Here is a 23,441-nt window from a genome sequence, read left to right as displayed (position 1 = left end):
TAGTTTAGGACTAGGCATAATTAAAGATAATGTTTTCAATAGCAACTTTATTTTATAACATCTTATTTCCTGACCCTAATAGCACGAGTCCAATCCTACAATTTCTGTGCTGTCTGCTGAAGAGGTGCAGTGATTCCACAGCTTTATAACTCTGCTGCTGCACACTCTTCTCTCTTTAAAAATAAGTGCAGTACAAAATTATTTTTGATTAAATAACCACCTGTGGAACTGGATTCAGTTATGTGGCGTTCTCTCTCATTATTCTCCAGGTGGACAGGGACTGGAGTTGTACAGAGGAAAACAGGGAGAAGATTTTTTGCATCATTTGACACTGAAGCCTTCGGTTGATTGAGTAACATTGATGGGATGCAAAGGAATTTGTGTCAGCTTCCTTAGCCAGTGTAAAATGAGAACATCCCTAGGCTCTGAGAAGGGAAAAAGAACATCCTGGAAAGCTGGAAGTGAGGGAAGAAGAGAATTTGAATATACTTGCCCAATAACCCAACACACTCAAAACCTCTTGTTCCAGAAACTATTTACAAATGGTAAAACAAATATAACTAAATTTTATACTTATGTGCATATAGTGCTTTGGCTGCATTTTCTTTTTCAAAGATGATCTGCAAAGCTGAAATAAAAATTAAGCTAAGATCATAAAGTTGCTGAATTCCTCAGCTAACTGGACTGTTACAGGGGAGGGAACTTCAGCAGAGAGAAAAGTTTTAATGTACCTTTTGAAAAGGATGCACGCACGCACACACACACAGTATTATGCATGTATAAAATGCACTTCCATGTTAACTACAAAGAAACCAGAATGCAACATTTTAGAATGCCATCATTGATACTGGAAGTCTCAGACTCCTCTGATATGAGCAACAGCTCACAATTATGAGATCATCTAGACACATGGGGAAGCATCAGAAAAGGGGACCAAAAGCAAAACACTGAAGGCTACAAATGAGAAGAGGATGACCAGATTCTTCTCTCTCACCCATTTTACACCACCATTTATTCAATTAACATTACTCCTCATTTACATTATGGTAAGTGAGAACAGAATCAGGCCCAATAACAACAAAGAAAAGGTCCCAGATACAATTAGGTCCTATGACCTTTGTGACAGCCATTTAATTTAAGGGGACTAGAATTGTTACTACAAGACTAGAGCTCTGTTCCTGTTCCCAATGAAGTCCACAAGGGTTTTGTCATGGGAACAGGTTCAGGTTCCGTATTACCCTTGAAAATGAATGAACAAAGCAACAGAAGATTAAAATCTTCATCTCTTACAATAATACAAAGCATCATTATTTTTTCTTATTTTTGTAATTTTCCATGGTTTTGTAGATATCAGAGTACTATAAAATTATGCTGTGCTTTCTTATGAAACAAAAGAGACCTCTGAAAGAGTCACAGTGCAGCTATCACCTTGCACTTCAAGAACAAAGTCAATATTTTAAATGTCATTTGCACACTGGAATATTTGCAATCTTGGGTATTTTACAATTTGTATTAAAATTTGAACAAAGGTGTTTCTAGAGTTTTTTTTATTAACTCTGATACAGTACTAACTCTCACAATGCTTTACGTTTGTTATGAGGCTACCTTATTTTTTAATTTCATAATATAAAAGATATTGTACTTCAATGAAAAGTAGAACTGCTACTGCAAGTTAGCAGTTCAGAAAATCAGTCTTAAATTATGCATTCTACAGCATGTAATATTCCCATGTTTCACACACATTATATTAGATGTATGATAAATTATTCCATTTTGACTAAAGGTAAATTTATAACTGAATTTATAATAAATTTATAATTTATTACCACAACCTGACAATGCATTCGGCGAAGTCAGGTAACACCACTAAAGCAGGTTTGACCTGTCATCAAAACATCACATCCAGCTAAAAAGCTAGTTAATTCTGGATCTACCAGAAGTACACTGGGTGATTGCAATTCTTCAAACACAAGATGATTTTTATATTTACAAAGGCTTATATGCCTTTGTGTACATCTGTTCCATCCTGCTCCAAAAAATTAGGGGGTGGGTGGGTGAATCAACAGAAAATCTGTCCTGATGTCTAAGTGTCCTGTGTTTAGAGGTGAGTGCAACAGTATTTTGTGCATCCACATAAGGGGAAGTCCTGCAAGGTGGAAACCACCCGGGACTCCCATTGCTTTGAAAGAGGAATTTAGAAGACGAGTGTTTTAAGATTATATAGAAATTTATTCCATCACCTATGGTAAAGTTTAGAGACAGGGAAACTTTGGTCAATGGAGCATGCTTCAAACTCCTCCAGGTGAGGGCTGCTATAGAAAAATATTTGCCATTAGAAAGCACTTTGAAATTCACCACAAAGAGGATTCCACTTTTCCCAGTTAATTAATAGTTTGCAATAGGCTGGATGGTTTTTAACATATTCTGCTTTTGTATGCATCACAATCTCCTACCTTATCATTGAGTAAGACAGCAGGCAACTTTCCTCCTCAGTTATTTTTTCATCCAGAGGAAGAGATAGCCTTTACATTTGTTTTACATTTATTGCTACAGCTAGCCTCTCTTCAGGCTAACAAAAGCCCAAATTGAATTCTTCACCCTGTTTCTCCCCTCTCGCTCTGTCATAGGTTCTTCACCAAGCGTCTGCACAAGCGCGTGTCCTTTCAAGAAGTGGAGTGAGAGTAGCTAAATTTGAGTTTATCAGTTTAGGCTTATTTTTGAATGTCCGGTTCCTCTAAAGAGAGAATAAGTTTTAATGTATATAGTGTGTGCTCTCTTCAGAGTAAGGTGAGAACCCTATTTTCTACAAAGTGTTCAGTGATTTAAGTTTTTATCCCCAACCCAAAATGAGATAGTTACAGTGAGCAAAGGCAGCAGTTGCCTACCCCCCATGGAACCCTCTCTAAAGTCAATTAGTTGAGAACTTGTTGGTAATTGTTGCTGCAAATACTGTATGGCAGATAGGTACTCATGAGTACCTAGGAAACTGATTAAGATCTGTTGGGGTGCTACAGCAGGCACTGTATGAAGAAAAACATATCAGATTAAAAAAAAAAAAAAGAAAAAGTCCTGTTCACTCAAGACCCTCATCCACTCTTGGTCAACCTACTAACTAAAAAGTCAAGCTAGTCCTCAATCAACATAGGGCATATAAACCCACTAAAGTTCTTTAGATAGGACAAAGGGTGAAGAAAGGAATTGTAACCTGGTAGTCCTTCTACTCCAATTACTGTGATCCTAGCCCAACTCAACAATCTCAGGTTCAAAGACAAGTATCCAATAATTTTAGCCAACAAAAACCCTATAATCTTGACATTTTAATTCTTGATACATTCTGAAAGAAAAAAAAAAGCCTCTTATTCCTCAAATGATCTGAAAATAAAAGCAGCCCTACCTAAAATAATAACTAGGATTTCTAGACTAGCAGAATAAAATTTCAGCAGAAAAAATTAAGTACTTACCTACCTTTCACTGGCTTAGTTATCAACGAAATTTAGACTTGCAGAATCTCACTATTCTATAAACCAGGGGTCGGCAATCTTTCAGAAGTGGTGTGCCGAGTCTTCATTCATTCACTCTAATTTAAGGTTTTGCGTGCCAGTAATACATTTTAACGTTCTTAGAAAGTCTCTAAGTCTATAATATATAACTAAACTATTGATGTATGTAAAGTAAATAAGGTTTTTAAAATGTTTAAGAAGCTTCATTTAAAATTATATAAAATGCAGAGCCCTCCGGACCAGTGGCCAGGACCGAGGCAGCGTTGAGTGCCACTGACAATCAGCTCGCTTGCCACTTTCAGCACCCGTGCCATAGGTTGCCTACCCCTGCTATAAATAGTTCACTGAACAGATGTAATATCCCTGCACAAGGCTCAATCCATTTTCCTTGAAGTAAAAATTGGTTCTCAGGTAGGAATAGAACTGTGAGTACAAAGTTAACACCTTTAATGTATAAAAATTGATTTCTTGCATTATTAAGGTTCTGGCTTCAGAAGAACACCATACAAGCTTTCAGCATCTTCAAAGTCCTGATTAAATCTGACTCAGGTCACCATAATATATCTGTTTTTATTGCAGCAAACAGGAAATAAAGCAAAAATTATTTAACTTCCATAATAATTGGGCACTAGTGTAGATCAAAACTGGATTAAAAACCAACTTTTTCTAAAAGATTGAAACACCTCCTCTATATTGCATCCATCACTCTAAGAGAGTAAAATTCAGAAATATGTTTTATCCTATAAAATACAGAATAATCTGATTCTTTATAAATCCTTTAATGATCTTTATTATTTATTTAACATTTAAAGATGTGGCCTTCATATATGCAATTTCTATTTCTGCTGTAGATGCCCTCCTCCCCAAAAAAAAAATGTAAAAGAAGAGATTGAGTCAACTGGTGTTTATGTTACTCATATGATTCATTAAAGTGAACAGGAGCCTTCTTGAGAATAAAGTGAACAGGATTTGTCCACTTATAAACTATGGTCCCAATCCAGCAAACACTCAAACATGAGTAGTCTCACTGACTTCAGTGGAATTACTCACAGATGTAAAGTTAGTATTTGCAGCATCAGGACCTAGATGGCTTTATTTATCTCTTGGTAAAATAAAAATTCATACAAATTTTAATAAGATAGCACTTGAAAATGTTTTTGTATTAGAAAACAAACTATAAATTTAAATATTAATCACTAGCCTTTTTTTTGTATGTCGCAAAAAAGAGTCAAGTTTCAGTGCAGGCACTTGAGATCAGTTAGGAAGAAAACAGAATAAATCAGTATGGGCTAAATTTGAAAATCAGAGATATATCTGCTGACAAAACTAAAACAAAATAATCATTTGGTACTCAGAGTATATTTAAAATAAACAAATTATTCCTCTGTCAATCTTGATTTTTTTTTCATATACATAAAATACATAAAGCTATAAAATGGTGATTTAGAAACAACAGTTTTCTTGGCAGCAATTGTTGTGATACAGAACAGTTGCTTAGCGATCACAGACATCCATACAATAACACAAGGATCCTATAATTGAATGAACCAATCAATGTGAAGCTTAGATAATGCTTATAATGGTGGAGACAGAAAATAAAATGTTATCTTGTAGACTTCTTTCTTACAGGGATATCCGAGCCATCTTCTTATCATCTAGAAGTGGGTAATATAGAGCAAAATTATGTGGGGTAACCTAGAAATCTATATATAAAAATTATGCTGCAAACTGTGATATAACAAAATAAATGACTATATCTTGTATATGTACCTCAGCTCATGTTACTATTTGAATTCATAGTCTAATGGAATCCAAACACATTTAAATATATTATTTTTGAAGGTCTGAACAACAAAACAAAAGTCATAGCCCCAAATGACGAGGAGGGTTAATAGTGCTTCAGCTTCCTCCTAGATGTAGTGTTATTTCCCCACATTTCACAACTTAAGAGCTGTAATGCATTTAATCAACAAGAAAGAATCAAGTACAATGACTTTTACACGGTGCAAGGCATAATACACATTCCAACACCATCTCATTAGGTTTGCAATTAGTTCATAGTTTCATCTTTCAGAATTACAGCTCAGGCTTGCTCAAGTTCTACAAGGACGCCATCACAATCTTTAGGGTGGAGAAAAATCACTGGCTTGCCATGCGCCCCTATTTTGGGCTCTTCGCTCAATATTTGGATCTTCTTTTCCTTCAGTTCTGTCATAGCTGCTTTTAGATCATCAACCTTATAAAAATAAACATGTATACAATGTGGAACATTAAAGCGTATGATTCACAAATTTTACATTAGGAACAATAGTGTAGTGCCATAATAAAGATAAAGCATTACATAATTCTAAAAACCAAAAATGCTACGTTAAGAGATTCACCCTTATAATGCATCAACCTTTTAGTTACTTTATAATGCAAAATTCATAAATAATCAAAATCAGTAGCTATAAACTCCACATTGTTCCTAAATAGTAGATTGTATAGCTTTAGAATATTATTAACCAAAGAATGTTTTCCTGTCTAATTGAAGATGGGATCTTGACTCATTATTTCCTGGGGTTATGTACCATTCACTTAGGTTCATCTTGATCTTACCAGAGTTAGGTTTGGTATAAACTGGTCTCCCGAACTACCAAGAATAGTAGAGGATAATACACACCGGACTGTGGTCCATTTTCTTACTGGGCAATTGTACTTCATAGCAAAAGTAGCGCCACACATATAATTTCAGAGCAACCTAATAACAGTATTTAACATGGACTAATCCTTAAGTTGTGCCAAATGGTTGTTATTTTGGATGTGCTAATATAAAGTGAGACTTTGATTCACCCAGATCTCTAATGCATACTTGTTGGAAGAACAAAATTAACTTTTAGTTTAGCACAACTACCAGTTAATAAAATCCTGGCACTAGAATAACAGGAGTGCTGGTTTTCAAGACTGAGGTGCCTGGACATAGCTAAATGGATAAGCTTAAAAGATGTAATTGTGAAAACATAAACTTTATATAATTGAATTCTACTTCCTCTGCATTTGCACTAAATCCTAATCCTTTTCAACTGAGATTTGTTTTTAAAAATTCCGAAGTCACTGCAGTCATAACCACATACTGTTACCAGTTTGCTTTTTAAAAAATGTAATTAAGGGGTCTCTAAATTAGCAAGTGTAATACATTCTGTGAGGGGTAGTAACCCCTTGAGGTTCGTAGAGAAATCATCACAGCTGCCTGCACTTCCTGCAGAGATAGCGAGCTAAACCAGCCAGAAGGAGAAATGTGGCTGGGCTCAGCTGGAGTGAAGTACTGCATCCCAAGGGATAATAATGAGAGTGACTTGTGAGAGTCTCTAGGTGCACCTCCATTAGGAAAATATCAAGGACAGGTTCCTCTCCTGTTCCACCAGGTGTCCAATATCCTTTCTGTAACTGGTGTTAAAGTGTTCTCACCATTCTTTGCCAGTAGCAAATTATTTTAAACCCTACTACAATGGGTCATTTTTCTAGGATAGACTAGAGCTGTTCATTGTCATTTGGCCTTACACAGGAACCACACCATCCCAATGGAAGCCCTAGAGCTGTTGGAAGCCTTTTTTGATGCTTTTATCTGAATTCTTTTGAATTTGTTTAGAGAAATTTTAGCACCGAAAGACTCTCTTGCAAAATTCTTGCAAAATTCTAGCTGCCAAGAGCCCCTTCTCATCCATTTAATTTAAACTCTGACCACTGGATTTTGTGGATCTTAGCTCACTTGACCTGTTACATCTGAAAATATACATTTCTTTTTAACATAGTATTTTTACATTTCCCAGCAAAGGCTGACTGAGTGCCACATTTCTTGTATTTTTCAGACTTAACAGTATGCCATCCTTTGACAGTCATCTTTGGTAAATTCTGCACTATGAAAGGTCACAGCTCTCTTGCTGAACAGAGCTCTACATGGAATACCATCAGTTTTGCTAACAGAATGCTTCTTGAAGTATCTTTGAAACAAACAATACTCCAGCTCCTAAGTAGATATAGAATATCAGGGTTGGAAGGGACCTCAGAAGATCATCTAGGCCAACCCCCTGCTCAAAGCAGAACCAATCCACAGACAGATTTTTGCCCCAAATCCCTAAATAGCCCCCTCAAGGATTGAATTCGCAACCCTGGGTTTAGCAGGCCAATCCTCAAACCACTGAGCTATCTTTCCCCCTAGTCATTTTAAAGATTCCTAGTTTGTTCCTCTGTTTGTACCTGTAATTAAGTAGTGTTGCTATTTCTATTACTTAGCAGTTTGTTTGTTTTTTAAACAGCCCTTACCACATATTAATCCTGTCTTCCCCACCTCCACTTCCTGAGTTCTGCTGTAGTCTTCTACATTCTTCTAACAGCACTACAGCTATAGCTTAACAGCAATTTGAGTAGATTAAAATAAAAGACTAATTCAATTTCTTGAACTGCAAATAGACACAGTAGTTACAAGAAATACAAAACATTCTGATCTACTGAATTTCTCTAATTTATTTATCTAATTTATTATCCACTATATATGTGTGCTTAAATTTGATTTCAAGAGGACTAGTCACTGTCACAGTAGTAAAATTAAGCCTACACCTAAAACATTGCAGCAACACAGCTGTGCTGCTGTTGCATTTCTGTGAAGACACCACTTATGTCCATGGAAGAGCTTTTCCTGTCAGCATTGATACTCCACCTCCCCGAGAGGCAGTAGCCAGGTTGACAGGAGAATTCACACCCCTGAGTGATGTAGTTATACTGACCACATTTCCTAGCGTAGACCAAGCCTTAGTGTTTACAGGATAAGGACTTATATGTTCCCCTCCCTCCTCCTCGTTGTTTGGGAAATGGAAGGGGAGCAGTCATCCCTCCTTGAAACACAGCCATAGGCAGAAATTTACTCCTGTGGGGAAAGGTCTACATTTCTTGAAAAGGAACTGTATTTTTCTGGAAACGATAGATCATAATTTAATGCAGCAAAAATGCCTCATTCAAAAGGACAATCAATGAACAACCTGGAAAAGAACTAATAAAAGCATGCTTTTTGTCCCATTTTTCCCCACAATCATGAATGATACACTATATCATCACTTGTAATAAAATTCAATATGCTTAAACAGCATTCTGCATAATTATACACTGCCATATATGGGCAAATCATTGCCCCCCTCCACCTTTTGTCTTGTTGGTTCTGTTTTTTTTTTTCCTGTGTAAGTCATTAATTAAAAGGATTTATTTAAAGTAACTTCTTATTACTGCAGAAATAGACTAATATGATTTAATGCTTTACCAGGGTTCTAAACTATTGAGCCATGCGAATAGAACAAATTCAGCCCAGGAACTCTGTGCTAGCCTGAATCACAAACAGAATCTATAATTGCCAATATAAAACGTTCAGCCTTTGAAGGAGTTAAAGCAGGAGACTGGTAGCCATTCCCAGGGGACTTGTGTTCCATTCCCTCCTCTACCACTGACTTACTATCTAGCCTAGAACAACTAATTTAAACTCACTATGATTCATTTAATGCCTTTACAAATGGGAATACCTTCTTTATGTTTGTGAAATGTTTTGAGTTCCTTCTGTGAAAGACCGATATAAATGCAACTATTAATGAGCAAGATTTTCCCCTAGCCTGTCAACTCAATGCTGACCTATAGTCCTTCTACTATTCCAGATAGTCAAATGTGGGAGTTTGTTTTCCCTGTCTCATAAACAGCCAATTGTAGCCTTTTTTCTATATATGACAAGTTTTCAATTCATATGTAAGAACATCTGAATTAATTAAGGCTTTTTGTTTTAATCTTCACTTGCATCTGTTCCATAGTCAATGACAAATTTCCATAGCAACTGAAAATTGGGGAGTTTCCATCTAAACACTCAATACTATTTTTGAATCTTACTTGTTAATATCAATCTACTGCCTTCAAGATTATTTTCTTGTTCAGTGGAGAATACATCCTGAAGTTTTAATATTAAATAATAAATATTCAGGGCAATTATAATATTTCAGTTATGATAAAGAAAATAGGAAATTAATACACAAAGTATCAATTTACAGACTTTAACACAGATAAAAGGCTTTAAAAGCATGAAGGTGTCTTTCAGTTTCAGGTAAAATAGTTATCACAATATTAGGTATTAATGGCATTAACTGTCTCCATAATGTCTAAAGCTGAAGATTCCTATAATCCCAGGCAAAAAAAAATAAATAAATAAAAATAAAAGGTTAGGATGGATTTAAGTAAGTGATATTTACACCCTTATGAGAAAGATTTAATCTGACATCTTGAGAGCTGTCCTGTCCAATTTTTATAATTTTGTATTACACTGCTGATTTTTTTATACATTTTCTGTAAGAATAATGTGAGCTGGTAGGTTTGTGATACCAACTACTCTACATGTCATTTGAGCAGTGTTATACGGTGACTGGCCTATCTATAGTAGGAGTACTTATGGCACCTTACAACATAAACACTAACCCAGGAACCTATCCTTGCAACAAAGCCCGATGCTAGCTCTGTCCACATATCTATTCAAGTGACACCATCATAGGACCTAATCACATCAGTCACACCATCAGGGGCTCGTTCACCTGCACATCTACGAACGTGATATATACCATCATGTGCCAGCAATGCCCCTCTGCCATGTACATTGCCCAAACCGGACAGTCTCTACGCAAAAGAATAAATGGACACAAATCTGACATCAGGAATCACAACATTCAAAAACCAGTGGGAGAACACTTCAACCTCTCTAACCACGCAGTGACAGACTTAAAGGTGGCAATTTTGCAACAAAAAAAACTTCAAAAACAGACTCCAAAGAGAGACTGCTGAATTCTAATTAATATGCAAATTAGATACAATTAACTTAGGTTTAAACAAAGTCTGGGAATGGTTGGGTTATTACACTAATTGAATCTATTTTCTTATGTTCTCCTCACACCTTCTATGGGTCATCTCAATTATCACTTCAAAAAAATTTTTTTCTCCTGCTGATGATAGCTCATCTCAATTGATTAGACTCTTCCTGTTGGTATGCATACTTCCACCTTTTCATGTTCTCTGTATGTATAAATATCTCCTTTTTGTGTGTTCCATTCTATGCATCCGAAGAAGTGAACTGTAGTTCACGAAAGCTCATGCTGAAATAAATTTGTTAGTCTCTAAGGTGCCACAAGTACTCCTGTTCTTTTTGCAGACACAGAGTAACACGGCTGCTACTCTGAAACCTATCTATACTGACAGTCTCTACTTTGAAAATAAGGAGGATTAATTTAGGGGGGAAACTTGGATATGTTATGCATGTGAAGAATTTTCTGTTTTTCTTTGTAAGTATGTAATTTACTATACTTAAGGTTTATGGACACAATCTGGCAATCAATTTAACTTTATTCATGTGAGTAGTCCTATTAAGTTCAACAGGACTACTCAATTGATTAAAGATACGTATGTGTGTTTATGAGACGGGGCCCTATAAAGTATATGAGGACCATATACAATATGCAACACAACTATGTGTATATTGTGATAATTTTTAACTTTGATTCTATTCTGAAAAGTAATTGTAAAAAAAAACAAACCACCACCACCTTGCTCAGTAGTTCTACTCCCTGTGAATATCCAGATTCATCTCATATTACCAGAAAAAAGATGTTACTACTCTCATCTCTGAGAACCAACACAGCTCTGCGTGTTTTCTCGGGATTCTTTTCTGACATGCATATTGAATTTTCAACTAAATATCAAATGCAGGAACTCTGGTAAAACCCCACTGTCTTTGATTATGCCCTAATTTACACCTGTGCACCCCATTATAAGTGATATATAAAAACTGACACACACAGGTTTTTCCAGTGCATGTATTTTGAACATCCTGAAATTGCCACCTGCCTAGTGACCTTAGCAGGACATTGCTACATTCCATGAGTTTGTCCTCATTTCTTTCAGTTCGCACACTACAAATGCCAAATTCAGTTTGGGCAGATTAAAAAGAAAATAAAGCTGCTTGTATAATGACAATGTGAAATTGGCCTGAATTTCATACTGCAACTTCACTTTTTATTTGCTGGTCTTCAGGAGAATTTCCCAAATGATATTGACTCAGCATAACCAATGTGGGTTTTTATTCAGGTTGACTCTATTAGAAAGTATGAAGCCCTTTAACAAGATAAAGATTTTTAAAACATATATAATAGAACGTATGAGTGTATTATACCTCAATGCAGATATGATGCATTCCTCCAGCCTTGTTTTTTTGCAGAAAGCCTGCAATTGGACTTTTTTCTCCCAGAGGGTGCAGCAGTTCTAGCTTTGTGTTTCCCAGCTCCACAAAAACAGTGTAGACGCCATGTTCAGGAAGAGGAACTGTCTCACTCACTTGGGCTCCTAAAACACTCTTGTAAAAAGACTGGGCCTTCTCCAAATTAGGTACCGCAATTGCTACATGATTGAGTCGCCCCAGTTTCCACAAAGAGCATGGAACTTTTTGAGTCAAAGTGCGAGACATTGATAAAGTCTGTACTGTGGATGCTGTAGTTTTCAATCTGTTAAGGAACCCTGTAAAATTGAATGACATCGTCATAATCCTTTCGGAAAAAAAAATTAGTGCACATCCTTTCCCCTTTTAATGAACCCTACATAACTCCTGTGTCCTTACATTTATGAATTATGTTTCACCAGTGTGCTAAAGACAGAGATAATAAGATAGCAGAGAAGCGTTTCCTCTTCTACTGCTGTCAGTTCAATAGTTTTTTTTGTTCTGAAAATTAAATTAATTCAGAGGAGGTAAATGAAGAATTTATAGCATGAATGCTCAGATGTGTCCATTACAAACAACAATAGGGATTTAAAAAAAGTTAATTTTAAGCTTCAGTTGAGCTTAGTATAAGATTTTCATAATTATATGCACAAGTTTATAGAATTTAAAGGCCAGCTACACACCACTAACCTGTACATTATTTCTGTATTATTCAGAGCTTCACATTTAATAAAATAGAAATGGAAGTAGAAATGAGGATGTAAAAAACCTGTCTAAACATAATAAAGAACTAATATATTTATTCCTAAACCCCAAATACCTATAGAAAGGTGAAGAGTCTTAGTTGCCTCCGAGTGGAGGGAGATGTGATCAAGTGTTAAGCCACAAGAGTGGGAGCCAGTAACTCCCAAGTTTTATTCCATCTCTGCTATTCCATCCTTCTGTGATGTTGGGTAGATCATTTTGCCAGGGTTGGCTCTAGGTTTTTCGCCACCCCAAGAAAAAAAATTTTTGGCTCCCACCCGCTGTCCCAGCCCTGGGCTCTCCCCCTCACCCGCACCCCAGCCCTGAGCTCTCCCCCCTCACACACCCCGTGCTGCCCCAGCTCTGGGCTCCCCCTTTCGCCCCCCACCATTGCCCTCCCACCCACATACCCCCTGCTGCTCCAGCCCTGGGCTCTGCCCCCTCCACCTGCACCCCCTGCTACCCCAGCCTTGGGTCACTGGTAACTTGATCCAAGGGCGGGTCATTCAGCAGGAATTTTGGATGTGCACAGAACACAGACAGGATTGGTTCCCATATGGTTACAGAACTGCAGTAAAGTGGAACAATTTTCAGCTTGTGTGATTGGAGGATATCTGGATGCATATTACAAGACTGTCCTCCATAAATGAGGAAAAGTTGAGGTGCCTTTATTATTCTTTTGTTCCACTCTTTGTTTCTATGGGGAATTTGCCAATGCAATATCACTGTCTTCCTTTTAAATAAATAAAACTAAAAAAAGGCAATGGCTATTGAAAATAGCAATTCCAGTCCTAAAAACCACTGGGAAGCATTTCTTGCTCAATTTTATCCTACTTTTTCTACAGCAAATTACTGTGGATCAGTATATTTGATTTGGGAGAAATGAAGTAACAGCTGCCCAAATTGAGCTTGAGCACTCCTGAATTTGAGGTGTTCAAATCTGGAAGGCAGGTGCTAGATTCCCTTTCTGAATATTAGCTAAATCTGGAAAGGAAAAGTCAATTTCTGCTTCCACGGCTCAGAAGTGGAAATCCTCCTACGTGCCTGGTACTGTATCTAACGCTGCCCAGGTCGAGAGCCTCCCCTCCCTTACTTTTCATTTTAAATTCTAGTGGGATCCACATACCTCCCTTGCTAGGCTTCAGACAGAGAGGGGCACTGTCCATTTAGTCCACCCAATTCCTTCTTTGGGGGCTGCAAGGTGAGTCACACCAGTATCCCTAATCCAGTCTGGGGATGTCTTCTGAAGGGGATATCTGGGCCAAAGCCTTCTACTCCTTGAGCACACTTCCCCATTCACAGTGACAGCCAGCTCTAGCAGTGAGCTCTCCATTCACAGCAAGATGCAGCAGGAGGTTTCAGCTACCATACTCCCTCCCACTCCCTTTCCTGTTGATAGTGGCCAAGGGAATGGTGGGAAATGTAGTTCTTTCCCTGCTCCAGGGCTGGCTCTGTAGTGGGGATCGGCAACCCGCAGCACGCATGCCAAACATGGCATGCGAGCTGCTTTTGAGCAGCACGCAGCCGCCTGCTGCAGTCCTGGCCCCCAGCCCTACTCAGCCCCCATCGCCTACCGCTCTCCCCTGTGGGGGTAGGAGGCAGAAGCTAGGTTCTGCGGCAACCAAGCTTCCCTCTCCCCCACTTCTTCCCCCAGAGTCGTGCTTTCCTGCCCCGCCCCCCTCCTTCCCTGCACCAATCAGCTGATGGCCCTTTCGCGGGGGTGGGGGGAAGAGCAACAGTGTGCAGGTGGTTCCCTAGAGGAGACAGAGAATGGCAGGGAGGTAGCCTTGGGGAAGGGGGTGGAACAGGCATATCTCTTCCAGCCCCCTGTCATGAGCCACTCAGGGCAGGGGGCTGAGAGCACCCCTATGGGCTGAGCACCCTAGCCCTCTGCCCCCACACACTGTCTTCTATTCTAAACCCCCCACGCCTCCCAGCCTTCTGCCCTGACCCTCCCCACACACTCAGCATTCTGTCCCACAGCTCCCATACTCCCCAGTCCTCTGCCCTGACCCTTGAACCCCCCCACACCCCCAGCCTTCTGCCCTGACCCTCCCCACACACTCAGCTTTCTGCCCTGCAGCTCCCATACCCTCCAGCCCTCTGCCCTGACCCTTGAACCCCCACACACCCCCAGCCCTCTGCCCTGACCCTTGAACCCCCACACACCCCCAGCCTTCTGCCCTGACCCTCCCCACACACTCAGCTTTCTGTCCTGCAGCTCCCATACCCCCCAGCCCTCTGCCCTGACCCTTAAACCCCCACCCCCCAGCCCTCTGCCCTGACCCTTGAACCCCCACACACCCCCAGCCTTCTGCCCTGACCCTCCCCACACACTCAGCTTTCTGCCCTGCAGCCCTCATACCCCCCAGCCCTGATCCTTGAACCCCCCCACACCCCAGCCTTCTGCCCTGCACCCCCAACACACTCCAGTCCTCTGCCCTGACCCCACACACGTACTCAGCTTTCTGCCCTGCAGCCCCCATAGCCCTCAGTCCTCTGCCCTGACCCTTGAACCCCCTCACACACACAGCCTTCTGCCCTGCACCCTCCAACCCCCCAGCCCTCTGCCCTGAACCCCGCCCACCCCAACACACACCCAGCCTTCTGCTCTGCATCCCCACAGCCCCATCCCTCTGCCCTCACCCTCCCACACACTCAGCCTTCTGCCATGCACCCCCCACACCCACCCCCAGCCCTCTGCCCTAACCCTTGACCCCCCACACACCCAGCCTTCTGCCCTACACCCCCCCACACACCCCAGCCCTCATCCCTGAACCCCACCCCAGCCCTCTGAATAAATGAAGACTCAGCACACCACTTCTGAAAGGTTGCCGACCCCTGCTCTATAGGCAGGGAGTTAACCAAGGAGCTACAGCTCCCAGGGCCCCCTGTTGGTTCTCAGCTCCCAGGCTGGATCCCTGCCAGCTTCCGCCCCCTACAAATGGGCTGTCTCAAGCAGCTGCTTGCTTTGCTGGTGCCTAGAGCCACCCCTGCATTTTGCCTCTTTCTTTCTCAGGTTTCACATTTGTATAATGGACTTATACTTCCTATATCACAGGCCTGTTGGAAGATAAAAAGTTAGTGAAATGCTCTAAAGCTGGAAAGCAGCAAAGAGTCCTGTGGCACCTTATAGACTAACAGACGTTTTGGAGCATGAGCTTTCGTGGGTGAATACCCACTTCGTCAGATGCATGTAGTGGAAATTTCCAGGGGCAGGTATATATATGCAGGCAAGCTAGAGATAATGAGGTAGTTCAATCAGGGAGGATGAGGCCCTGTTCTAGCAGTTGAGGTGTGAAAACCAAGGGAGGAGAAACTGGTTCTGTAACTGGCAAGCCATTCACAGTCTGTTTAATCCTGAGCTGATGGTGTCAAATTTGCAGATGAACTGAAGCTCAGCAGTTTCTCTTTGAAGTCTGGTCCTGAAGTTTTTTTGCTGCAGGATGGCCACCTTAAGGTCTGCTATAGTGTGGCCAGGGAGGTTGAAGTGTTCTCCTACAGGTTTTTGTATATTGCCATTCCTAATATCTGATTTGTGTCCGTTTATCCTTCTCCATAGCGAATGTCCAGTTTGGCCGATGTACATAGAAGAGGGGCATTGCTGGCATATGATGGCGTATATTACATTGGTGGACGTGCAGATGAATGAACCAATGATAGTGTGGCTGATCTGGTTAGGTCCTGTGATGGTGTCGCTGGTGTAGGTATGTGGGCAGAGTTGGCATCGAGGTTTGTTGCATGGATTGGTTCCTGAGCTAGAGTTACTATGGTGCAGTGTGCAGTTACTGGTGAGAATATGTTTCAGGTTGGCAGGTTGCCTGTGGGCGAGGACTGGCCTGCCACCCAAGGCCTGTGAAAGTGTGGGATCATTGTCCAGGATGGGTTGTAGGTCCCTGATGATGTGTTGGAGAGGTTTTAGCTGGGGACTGTATGTGATGGCCAGTGTAGCCTTGTGAAAGCTATTGATATTGACAGATGAGAAATTATTATTTTAATTCATTGTGAGAAGTCGTGAAATTGTGTGTGACAAGTATTTCTGTACTCCCTGGAAGACATGGTGGAGTACAAGCTTTGCTCAGAGAAAAGTGTAACCCTAATCTCTCCTGTACACACTGCAGAGGCCATCTACTCCAACTACTGTTAGTACAAGCTGCAGACACTTCTAAAGACATTTTAAAAAAAAAAAAGCCCGATAAATTTAATGTCTTTATTATTATTCTTTTTTTCAGCAAGAGTCCAAAAAGACTGAATATCTTGGAAAATATAGAAGATACACTGGGACTGAAGTTCAAATTAGTCCAACCTGGGAAAACCCTCTGGCTTTCTCATGAGCTATCCTTGGCTATTGTCTTAAAATTACTCCAGCCATTATTACTGACTTTGGAAAGTATCTATCATGATGGGATGAGCCTAAGTAGTGAGGCTGGTGGATTACTTTTGCTACTACGTTCAGAGAAGACTATTGCCATTTTCTCTCTTGTAAGTCTACTGTTGAAACCACTTGGGTCATTAAACAATGCCATCCAGGCATCTGCTTCAACAGTAGTAGATCTTTGTATAGCAATAGAAGCTACATTTGAATCAGAGAGCTACCCATTGAAAAAGTACTGGAAGAAGCAAAGACTTCAGTCCAGAAGTTGACTAATGAAGGCATTTATATTGAATCCTTAAGTGAAGAGGACAAGAAGTGTTTGTTAAGACAACTGGAAAAAATACAGACTTCATTCTTAAAAATCTACAAAAGCAACTTCTAGATTCTGCTCAACCTCTACGTAGATTTTACAGAACTCTGTCCTATTAAACACTGACAGTTGAGTGAATGGAGGCACGACCAGCAATGGGGCTGCCATGTGCTCAGGACAGAATAGAGCAGTGGTCCCTAATCTTTTTGGCTGGTGGGTGGCAGCCGAAGGACCACTGCAGAAGTGGAGCACCCACCGAAATGCCGCCGAATTTCAGCGGCGACACCTCTGGATGACACTGCTTGCTGTCAACAAGCGACGTCATCGAGAGGTGTTGCCGCCAAAATTCAGGGGCGATGCCTCTTGATGACATCACTTGTCAGCGACAAGTGGCGTCAGCGAGAGGTGTCGCCACTGAAATGCCGGTGGGTGCTCTCCCGGGGGCCAGGACGTGGGCGCATTAAGATGCCCCTGCGGGCGCCATGGCACCCATGGGCACCGCGTTGGGGACCACTGGAATAGAGAGTTTGAACACAGAGTGGGATATCATACGACGAATGAAGATTTGACTTCACCTTCTTTTTTATCATCACTAGTGGCTCAACCCGATCTTTATGCTATGTTTCCCGGAATGAAAGAAGTGGGAATTCATCTCTTGCTACTCCCAGTCACAACAGCTACAATTGAACATTCTTCTTCATCATTGAATAGAATTTTGTGTTCTTAATGACATTGACTTTTGCCTGATCATGGGAATGAACTAATGAGCATACCAATTGAAGGAATGGAAGTACTGGACCCACAAGAGGCCACCAAAGATGAACGCATTGCATTCAAGAAGTTCATTAACAGAGTTGTGCAAAATTATAACGAGAAACCAAGAAGGATGTAGATGTCGTGCTTCATAGAAAGCCTGAGTAGCCAACTTTAATGTGTGATGATATTAAAACATGAGTCAAATCTAATAAAAAAGTCATTAAACATTTTTCAGTTTTTACTATGGTGCCATACACCCCACCTTCACCCTCACGGTCTCACCCCTCATTAGTCCTGACCCCTTGTGTAAAATCAAACACCCTCCCTAATTTCAATTCCTGGGGAAAACACTGTACACCTATTAAAGACAAGAGGGCTCTATGCAGAGATCTGACCACGCAGAGCAGCTTAAAGGATCAGAATCTAAAACTGCAATACTCCACAGCCCAGCAGTTTGAATTATTAGGATCACACACTAAATAAATACTTGTCACACACAATTTCACGACTTCTCACAATGAATTAAAATAATAATTTCTCATCTGTCAATATCAATAGCTTTCACAAGGCTACAACTATTTTACAGAAAGGGAAACTGAGTCACAGAAGCTAAGTGACTTGCCAAACATCACACAAATCTATGTCAGAGTCAAAAAAAAAAACAAGCCAGGATTCTTAGCAAAGTCCCATGTCCCATCCACTGAGTCACTACCGAGAAGCCACTTAGCATGAACAACCACCCATTTGCACTCACCTACTCAGCATGTGTAATCTGCACCTTTCCCCTAAATATCTTTGCCAAGTGCAATTCTCCTTCCAAGCCCTCTACGTTGTCAGTACACACTGTTCCTCTGGCAGGTGTACTTTGTATATCCTGTTTTTACCCCTATATTTAGCAAATGCAATTCCCCTGCCATGAACTCTCCCCCCACCTGCCCCCCTTATTCAGGGCAGGGGCTGCGAACCGGCCCCTTGAGAGGACGCAGCTGGGCTACTGAACGTGCTCGCGCTTTAGGGCTCTCTGCTGGGAACGGGACAAGGCGGGGCCGACTCCCGGAGAGGCTAAGCCCGGGCGCGTGCAGACCCCCCCTCCCGTTCCCTCTGCACCGCTCAGCGTCTACCTGCTGCCACTTTCCCCACGCAGGCTGCCATCTTGACTCCTGGCTATTCAAATCTCACTTTATCGAGAGCCTCTTCCCGCGAGCACAGTCGGCAAAGGCAGGAGGGGCCAGGCTGTGCGCTGAGCGGGGCAGCCCCTGCTTCTGCCACTGCAGGGAGCTGCTCTCCTAGGGCTTCGGGAGGGGCCGAGCACTGCGGCACAAGCCCAGTTCTGCAAGAGGAAATCAGTCTCTGCCTGTGAGCAGCACCACCAGGGACCCGGTGGAGAAGCGATTCTGTTGTTTGCTCCAACATAAAATGTTTAATAGCTTGAAACATGCTGATTTTTCATTTTGTGGAGAAACTTTCTCCTGGAAACCACGCTAGGGCAATGAAAACCAGTGTCACCAACGCTTGTGATTTTATTGTGAGGTTTTTGCAATAATGGTTTTTCCTTAAAGGCCTAGCCCTGGAGTCAGGAACTATGTGAGAGAAGCATCTGAGGCCACGTCTACACTACAGCATAAAATCGAAATTATTAAAACCGGTTTTATAAAACTGGTTTTATAAAATCGATTTTACGCGTCCACACTAGGGCACATTAATTCGGTGGTGTGCATCCATGGTCCTAGGCTACCATTGATTTCCGGAGCGGTGCACTCTGGGGAGCTCAGTAAAAGAATGAGACCAATAACTTCGATTTCCTTCCACGCTAAGCCTAAATCGATATAGTAATATCGATTTTAGGGTTACTCCTCTCATTGGGGAGGAGTACAGAAATCGATTTTAAGAGCCCTTAAAATCGATTTAAAGTGCCTTGTAGTGTGGACGGGTACAGCGTTAAATCGATTTAACGCTGTTTAAATCGATTTAACGCTGTAGTGTGGACCAGGCCTGAGACAAGGAAAGATTAAAGAAGCCCCGGCACAGCAAAAGAAGCCCCAGTAGTAGGAGCCTCAGAAAAAAGATGAGAGAGCGCTTTTGGGTAAAATGCTGTAGAAAGAGGCTGGGAACTGTGACCAAATAATCTTCTGTTGTTTGAGTCCTACTGTGTTCATGGAAACAGGATTTTATAATTCATTGTAGATAAACAGGATTGTAGCAAAAAGATATCATACCTGACTCCACCACCAATTTCTTCTCCTAACTGAAACAACCTTGAAGACTCCCAAAACTGGGTAATAGCTTTCATCGAATAGGAATCTCTCTCTCTCCCCTCTCCCTCTATGAGAGTGTGGAAGGCTCTGAGTGGAATTGAGTGTATGTGGAGAGTACACACCATATATGAACATTCTGAGCACTGTAAAGCTCAGCCTCATGACTGGAGGTGGAGGTTCTCTTCATCCCAGCCCACAGAGGAGGTTTTAAGAGGTGGACTGTGGCAATAGCTGGGGCCATGGCTACACTGGCTCTTTACAGCTGCAACTTTTGCTCTCAGGGGTGTGAAAAAAAAAAACCCCTTAGCGCTGCAAGATACAGCGCTGTAAAGCCTCAGTGTAAACAGTGCCGCAGCGCTGGGAGCGCGGCTCCCAGCGCTGCAAACTACACCCGTAGAGGATGTGGAGTACGTGCAGCACTGCGACCACACTCGAAACTTCAAAGTGCTGCCGCGGCAGCGCTTTGAATTGCAAGTGTAGCCATACCCCAATGAGACCAATAAATCCATTACTATGTAGATCTACCTGCCAAAACTCCGCAGAATGGGAAGAACCACTCAGCAGACAAGGTTACTGTAACCCCAGAGAATAACAGTTGGAAAGCGGCTTTGCAAATTGCAACCTGGGAGGTAGGTGAATTCCTCCCTTCCCACACCACTGCCCAACTGCTGCAGAAGCTACTGGCCTAGTGCATAGTTTGACCTTGGGTAATAATCTTGAAGGAAATTATCATGTAATGTGTTAGAAAGAAAAACATTAATCCATGCTAATACATCCGTTCTGTTAATATGTTCTCAATGTCTGCTGAAAATGTATGTTTAAAAAAAAACCTAGAATCTAGGTCACAGAGACAAAACTGCATAGTAAAATGACTGCACAGTTACTATATTTAGCAATTGTGTTCAGTGCTAATAACTATCCAAATCTAGGGTAGTACTAACATCACCCAAGGGGGAGAAAACAAGAACAAAACAACAATTATACAATATACCATTTAGGGCCTGCTATTCTCCTAAGTACTCCCACTTAATGGGATTAGTCATTCTAGCAAATGATTGAGGATCAGAACTTATTTTTATATAGTGCTTTCCAAACAAGGTGTATCCTTAAAACACTTTGCAAAATTAGGTCTCAATCCTGCAATTCCCTTTTTAGGGCAGGTCCCTGAGGCTGTGCAAATCCTCACTGGATCTACCCATGTGCAGGCAGCATACAATGTAAAATCCGGGGAATGTTGATAGAAAGATATTGTATGGTAAATAAAAAGATTCCATTCAAGAGGTGTAGACTGAGAGGGGGAAATATTTTGTTTAAAAGAAGGTTTAAAAAGAGGTAGGGTTTCAATGATGGAGAGGTCTACTTGGACAACTGCTCCAGAAGGTGGGAGCTGTACAGAAGGCTCTTACACAACTAGTGGTGAGACTATGGGAAAGGACAGAGAGGAGGCAAGTTTTACTTTAGTGGAGGGATCAGGCAAGGGAATAGTTAAAAGAAAGGTATAGTATTAAAATTGTTATAGTAACAATGTCCCATATATTATTATATACTACATAAATATATAAAAGTACATTATAGTGACACTAAAATCCACAGTCACGATTTCTGTCCCCACCATCTACACTCAGCTTATTAAATTAAATGAATAAAAAATAATAGGTTTGTCTGAATAGAATTAATACAATTGTCAAAATAACTGGATAAAAAACCTACATGGTTTTCTAGACTGCAAGCAAGTTATAATGCCTCTTCCAAAAGTAACTATAGCTGGCATATTGCTTACTGAGAATTTGTTAATTGCTAACTGGCCTTGTGATTGATTTGTCCTTTGGGAATATCTGAGATTGTCTTGCCATTGCAGGTTCTTGGGGTCTGGGAGGGGGGAGGAAAAGAGAACTGTAGTCTTAGGATGAACAATTATTTGCTATCTCCAAGTTAAACAAAAAGGATTTCTGAAGCTTTATATAGTGAGTGGAGGTCAGGGGCTTGTGGAGGAATGGGGAGGGGGAGAATTCCATGCAAAGGTGGGTTTTGGGTGAATTCTGGATAAGCATACATGTATGTGGAAGTGGAGGAGTGGGATTCCTGGGGAGAAGAGTTTGGAGAGGGGGAAGGAAATGGTAGGAAGTTGGAGAATTTAAAGAGGGGGTAATTGGAAATACAAAATGGGAGTGTCTGGGGGTTGTTGTAAGCAGGGGGTTGCAATAATGGGAATGGGTATCCAATGGGTATCTATCGAAAGGAGGAAGATCAGAGATGAGTGACAGTAGAAGACAGGGGAAGGTGAGCTTGAAAGATTAGGGGATGTAGTGGATGTGTAAGAGACTGAGTTAATGCATGAGAGCATAGGTGGCAGGGTGACAGGTATGGGGAGAGAGGATGTGATTGAGAGAGCTGTCAAAACACTCCTAGCTACACTCCCAATCTTTCATCAGATCCTCCCCCTTTAACTCTCTGCTTGGTGTCGTTTTACTCTCAAAAGCAAGTCATCCTATGAAGGCAGAGAATAGACCAGAGACGAAAGGAGGTGGCAGAGGGATGGGTCTTGGTCACCTACAGACACAGGACTTATTTGGGGGAACAAGCCATCAGTGATTCCCTGGGTTTCTCTTTGCCTATGGAGAAAAAGACCCTCCTACCATTTTCAAATTATATGAGAAAAACCTTGTAGCCTCTATGCTAGGTGACTGGCCAATAACACCAAGTCTGTAAGTTTGAACAGCCTCCTTTTGGGGCCTTTCTCGGACTCCCTCCTTCCCTAGCATGGCCATGTACTGCAGCCACAGCTTCAAGCATGCTGGGAGTCTGGGGTGGGAGCTAGGCTGCTATGACATTGACAGGGGCAACGCAGCCGCCTTGTGCGCGAGAAGGGCCGTGGGGGAGGGGTTAGGGCGAGGACGTGTGACTCACGTGGTGCAGGGGGCAGTGCGGTTTCCATGGGCACCCAGAGACTCTCCGTGATAATTTGAAAGCTATTTTGGAAGCTGCTCCCGTGGGGCCAGGAATTTGCTGGCGTGAACGAGTGCCCAGGCCTTGCAATCCCCTCCCCTTCCCGGAGTGTGCCCCACCCTGTGGCACACACGGCCGCCCGGCTGGTGGCGAGGAAGGATCCCGAGGCGGAACCCTTGCGAGGCGGAACGTTTCTGCCAGTGCCCGCGTTGGTGGCCGGAGCGGGTTGGCAGACGTGCTCGCCGGAGCCCTGGTGTGGCTGAGGCCCCGCCTCCTGACCTCTCCCCATGCG

The 23,441-nt window shown here is 41.7% G+C and overlaps 1 protein-coding gene across 2 annotated transcripts; it reads right to left on the bottom strand.

Annotated features, from left to right (window-relative positions):
* Positions 1–4,263: 4,263 nt before the first annotated feature.
* MCEE (methylmalonyl-CoA epimerase) lies at positions 4,264–23,438 on the bottom strand. Of its 2 annotated transcripts, none has more exons than XM_050968003.1 (3): positions 23,111–23,438; positions 11,722–12,062; positions 4,264–5,736 (listed from the first exon to the last, which is right to left on the bottom strand). In XM_050968003.1, the coding sequence occupies exons 1-3, from the start codon at positions 23,436–23,438 to the stop codon at positions 5,584–5,586; spliced, it is 822 nt and encodes a 273-aa protein (XP_050823960.1). In that variant the 3' UTR covers positions 4,264–5,583. The 2 variants fall into 2 exon arrangements, with proteins under 2 accessions (XP_050823960.1, XP_050823961.1); XM_050968004.1 differs by lacking the exon at positions 23,111–23,438 and adding an exon at positions 19,070–19,152.
* Positions 23,439–23,441: the final 3 nt, after the last annotated feature.

The sequence above is a fragment of the Gopherus flavomarginatus genome, chromosome 9 (genome assembly GCF_025201925.1).
Source record: "Gopherus flavomarginatus isolate rGopFla2 chromosome 9, rGopFla2.mat.asm, whole genome shotgun sequence".
NCBI classification, from domain to species: domain Eukaryota; kingdom Metazoa; phylum Chordata; order Testudines; family Testudinidae; genus Gopherus; species Gopherus flavomarginatus.
Note: the sequence above shows the minus strand (reverse complement) of the source record. Positions and strands in the feature narration are given on the sequence as shown.

Coding starts and splice junctions, on each gene's coding strand:
- MCEE (XM_050968003.1), bottom strand. CDS start 23,438: ATGGGGAGAGGTCAGGAGGCGGGGCCTCAGCCACACCAGGGCTCCGGC. Junction 12,063..23,110: donor CGCACTGCCCCCTGCACCAC/GTGAGTCACACG, acceptor TCAATTTTACAG/GGTTCCTTAACAGATTGAAA. Junction 5,737..11,721: donor TGCATCATATCTGCATTGAG/GTATAATACACT, acceptor TATTTTTATAAG/GTTGATGATCTAAAAGCAGC.